The sequence below is a fragment of the Lactuca serriola genome, chromosome 9 (assembly GCF_051521515.1).
Source record: "Lactuca serriola cultivar US96UC23 chromosome 9, Lser_US96UC23_V15, whole genome shotgun sequence".
Taxonomy (NCBI): Eukaryota; Viridiplantae; Streptophyta; class Magnoliopsida; order Asterales; family Asteraceae; genus Lactuca; species Lactuca serriola.
The window spans coordinates 9785683-9790630 of NC_136416.1; the positions used below are offsets into that span (position 1 = coordinate 9785683).

General features: G+C 37.2%; 1 protein-coding gene across 1 annotated transcript; it reads right to left on the bottom strand.

Moving 5' to 3' along the window:
* Positions 1–358: 358 nt before the first annotated feature.
* LOC145074171 (calcium-transporting ATPase 12, plasma membrane-type-like) lies at positions 359–3569 on the bottom strand. Its single transcript, XM_079020581.1, has one exon. The coding sequence runs from the start codon at positions 3528–3530 to the stop codon at positions 495–497; it is 3036 nt and encodes a 1011-aa protein (XP_078876707.1). The 5' UTR covers positions 3531–3569; the 3' UTR covers positions 359–494.
* Positions 3570–4948: the final 1379 nt, after the last annotated feature.

Consider the following 4948-nt stretch of genomic DNA (forward strand, 5'->3'; position numbering starts at 1 on the left):
TTGACGCCAAATCCTTCCACCTTTCAACTTTAAAACTGATACCAGTAGAATAATGTATGTGTTAAAAGTTACAATAAGAATAGTGTTAAGTCGGACATGAAATTTCACCCTTTTGGATGGTGTAACTATAACAAAAGGAGCATTATATGATTATTGCATATTCTTGACATTGGTTAATTTTTTTGAAGTAGTATGTTAAATCTCACAACTATTTGAATTTATTTTCAAACTATAATAGAATACAAACAGTTTTTTAGTACAAAATAGTGCTTATATGAAAATCCAGGAAATGAATATATAGACTAGAACCAATTAAGAAATGTTGTGATGGTTTATACAAGAGTGATGAAATAGAAATAAATTTTTATTATGAAACTGTTGAAGTAATATTTACCAACAAATAATACAAATAATGTTTAAAGAAATCTTTACATGAACATAGAAAATAGAAAGCTGTGAAAAACCACCTGCAACTAACATTTCGTAGAAGCTATTTATCCTGATCTTATAATTAGCTTAGAAAATGGTTTCTCTGGGACTGGTATCATCTTCACAAACCATCCAATAGGCCATGAAAGAGCTGCAATAGCAATACAGATTCCCCACTGCACTCCATTTAATCTATCTGTATCCGCAAACTTCTTTAAAAACTCCACCATAACAACCTGAAGAACAACAGTCATCCCAATGATCCCAACAAACAACCTGTTCCTATGTATCCCTTTAAATATATTCCTCTTCTCCAGCTTCCTTGAATTAAACTCATTGAACACTTGACACAACACGAAAGTATTAAAAATAATCGTATTCTTCACTCTCTCATCCACGTCAAATATCTCCTTACCCCTGAACTGAAACGTCAGCAGAATGATTATCTGAAAGATGGATTGTGCAAATATGTTTCTCCACATGATGTTGGTTATCAGAGGCTCGACTCTACCAACTGGAGGCTTGTTTAGGAGTTCATCAGTTGGACGTTCTGTAGCAAGTGCCAAAGCACCCAAAGTGTCCATGATCAGATTCACCCACAACAACTGGACAGCTGTCAACGGGACATCACCCGCAGAAACCGCAGCAATGAAGTTGATAACAAGAGCTGCGATATTAACCGTGAGTTGAAACTGAATAAACTTCTGGATATTATTATATACGCATCGGCCCCACATCAAAACAGTTGAAACAGAAGCGATGTCATCATCCAAGATGACAATATCTGAGCTTTGTTTCGCGACTTCTGTTCCTTGAATCCCCATTGAAAGACCGATATCAGCTTCTTTGAGCGCGGGTGCATCGTTTGTTCCATCCCCAGTGACTGCAACCACGTGGCCTTTTCGTTTCAAACACTGCACCATTAGAAGCTTGTCGAAGGGAGAAGATCTTGCCATTACGCGAATCTTATCAACTTTTTGCATTCTTTCTTCTTCTGTTAGGTTACGAAACTCGACACCTTCTATCACTTGTTCTTCGCATACTTCTTCACTGGATTCGAGTATTCCACATTCTGTGGCTATTGCTTTTGCTGTGAAAACATTGTCTCCGGTGATCATTTTGATTTCAACCCCAGCAGACCTACAGGTGTCTATAGCTTTTTTGGCTCCTGGTCTACATGGATCTTTTAGCCCGACAATCCCTAGCAATGTCAACCCTCCTTCTGATAGTGTTTCATCTTGCTTATACGCGAAAGCAATGCATCTTAGGCTACTCGCTGCCATTCCTTCAATTGTTTTCTCGAGTTTTTTTCTCTCATCGTCATCCATAATTGTTATACACCCGTTGCTCTCATAATAACTTGAGCACATTGCGAGAACCATTTCAGCAGCTCCTTTCCAGTGCACGTGTATAGTGTGGTCCGCCTCACGCCTGATTAAAACCCCACTACGTTTTTTCTTCGAGTTGAACGTCTCGACGTGTACAACACTCGAACTCTTTTTCAGTTTCTCCATGTCCATTTCCAAATTTGTAACCGCCCACGATAATATCGCTTTTTCAGTTGGACTCCCGGAGTATTCGGTTACATCTCCTGATTTGAAAACCGTACCCGTGGTGTTAAACCCGATTCCTTCGTGTAGAAGTTGAAGGACTTCTCCGGCGATTACATTGGTAGAACTTGAAATATAATCATGGCCGAGCCAGAACTTTGTTACAGTCATTTGATTCATGGTTAGAGTCCCGGTTTTATCGGTACATATAACAGTGGCTGAACCCATGGTCTCACAAGCGGATAGCTTCCTAACCATGGCTTGATCACTCATCATTCGTTTCATGGAGTACGCGAGTGTGAGCGTGACAGCTAGCGGTAGACCTTCCGGGATGGCCACCACCACGATGGTTACCGCCGCCGAGAAGATACGTGTAACCGAATCGAACACCTCGTTTATATTCGTTCGCTTCCCGTTATACTCTTTATTACCATATTCGTCTTCTGTGTTTCCCGTGAAATAACGAATTAACATAACTGTTAAAACTAGGAAAGCGACAGCGAGACCTACCTTTCCGATTGAGGATGTCAGTTTGTTGAGGCGAGCTTGTAATGGTGTTTCTTGGTTATTGTTATCGCTAGTGATTGAACTCATCATTTTTCCCCACGTGGTGTTCATTCCGACTGATAACACCAGCATCCGACAATTCCCATCGACCACTTTGGAACCGGAATACAAGAACGGATTCTGGAGGGAATCGGCATGTAATGGTTCGCTCTCGCCAGTCATGCTTGACTCATCGATTAGAGTGGAATGCCCGTCGATGAACAGCCCATCCGCTGGAATCTGGTCTCCAATGTTTAAAATCACAACATCTCCAACGACTATATCGAATATGGAAATCTTTTGTCTTCTTCCTTCTCTAACAACGTCAATCTTGATATTATCACTTATTTTCGACAAATTGTGGAACTGACCCTCTTGTCTGAAGTTACTAATCGCGGATACAACGATAACAAGAAATACCGCGAGGAATATGCTTCCACCTTCATACCATCCTTCTCCAATTCCGTGTTCTTTGATTCCGAACCCAAGAGAAAGTGTGGCACAACCAAGTAGTATAAGAATGGTTATATCTTTAAAAGCCTCGATAACAAAATAAAGCAAACCTTTTGGAGGTTGCTTTTTGTAAGTATTCGAACCGAACACGGTTCGAATACTATCTAAATCTCGAGAGTTCGTCCCGCTCTCGAGATTAGTTCTGAGCACATTGGCTAAACCGTTGACGCCACCAAACTCGTTCAGCTTTTCAAAGTCTTTGTTTTTTAGGGTGTCAATGAGCTGTGTCGGATTAATATCCGACAGATCACTCGTACCCTTCTTGGGAACATGATGTGGGATGATTTCGATGACGGAATAGGAAGGGATGGAGATGATTTCTGAAATTGGTAGTGAGTTGGAGACAATGTTTTTGGCGATGGAAACCATGGTGTTGGAGAAGTAAATGGTGAAGTATGCACGACGCCATCTTTTTTTAGCGATTGTGAGGGTGGTTTTGCTTATGTTGTACAACATGATGCCGATGTCGTGTGTTTGGAATTCTTGTACCATTGTTGACTGCAAAAGTTGGAAAATGTGAAAGGGGTTGAAGATGATGTGGTGTATTGTTTCCCGGCTACGGTCTTTAATTTATATACCAAAGATATCCAAGATATGTCTAAGGAAACTTCCAAGAACTTGGAATTCATCTTCTCAGCCATACTGTATTTACGCAAAAATTTAAAGAGTATATTTATTTATTATACTCGGTTCCTATTTACCGAGGAACTTTTTACGTCTTTATAGTAATATTCCTGGTACCTTCGTACCTATGTCATTCTGAATAGAGCAAATAACAGGTAACGAGGTATTTTCACTTGAGGTTAATTACTTCTATATAACGTGTTTTCAAAATCAAATTTTTAATGTTTATGTTATAATAGTTATAGGTCGTCAAACTTCGATTTTAAAAGGGTAATTAAAATATAAATTCGTAAATACTACGTGTAATTTTCTTAATAGTATAGTTTTCTTGAAATTTAATGAGAATTACTCTTTAATTAAGTCAACAAAGTATTGTCACGAAAAAAGTTCAAACAATGTACCAAATTCGTGTCAAGCCAATAAAGGAATGAGGTAGTTTGTTTCTTGGTGCCATGGAGTGTGCGTGACGACGTGAAGTTGTTACATCACTTTTTTTTTTCAAACAACAATAAATATAATGTGTTTGACTTTTTTTATTTTTCTCACGAAATCTATTCCTGTACTCAAAACAAAATTAATAACGATTCTACCGCGTAAACTCTTAACTCTCGTTTTATTTGTTACAATTAGAGAAGAATTACTTAGCAATAAATCTACTTGTTGTCCACGGCATTGAGATAAATTAGAATAGTGAAACTTAACAATGTAAATGTATTAGATACTGTTCACATACAAACATATATTAAAATATTATTACCTCCTTAAATAATATATAGGTGTGAGAACGAGATATCAAAATCCTAACTGGTCGAAATTGTAGAAAGATCGAATTTAACCATCAACATTATTTTATTATTTTACGAAATCAAATTTTGCTAAATTTTATAGAGTCCAAATAAACCGGATAAATTAAATAAAAAAGTTATATGAAAAAATAGAATGACAATAGTGTTGAATAGTTGTGGATGGCCTAATATGAATAACATGATTTTATTTGATTCCCATTAAATTATTTGTGATAAATAGTCGATAACAATTGAGATCATATTTTGACGTAAAACTGAACACATGGTATGAGAATTTTCCTAGCATTTAAAGTCGATCCAAAAAGTACTTTCTTTTGCAAGTTTCGCTAAAAGTAGTTTATGACTTTAAATGAAATCTAAACCGTCAAAATTTCAAAGGTTCTTGGCAAAATTCACCGGTTTTATGGAATTTGTACAAAACTCGAATATATAAATGCTAAAAATCTTTTAAAACTAAACATATCGACTTCGGAGTCCTAA

What these genes read in the sequence shown, in the direction of transcription:
- LOC145074171 (XM_079020581.1), bottom strand. Translation starts at nt 3,530, where the DNA reads ATGGTACAAGAATTCCAAACACACGACATCGGCATCATGTTGTACAAC.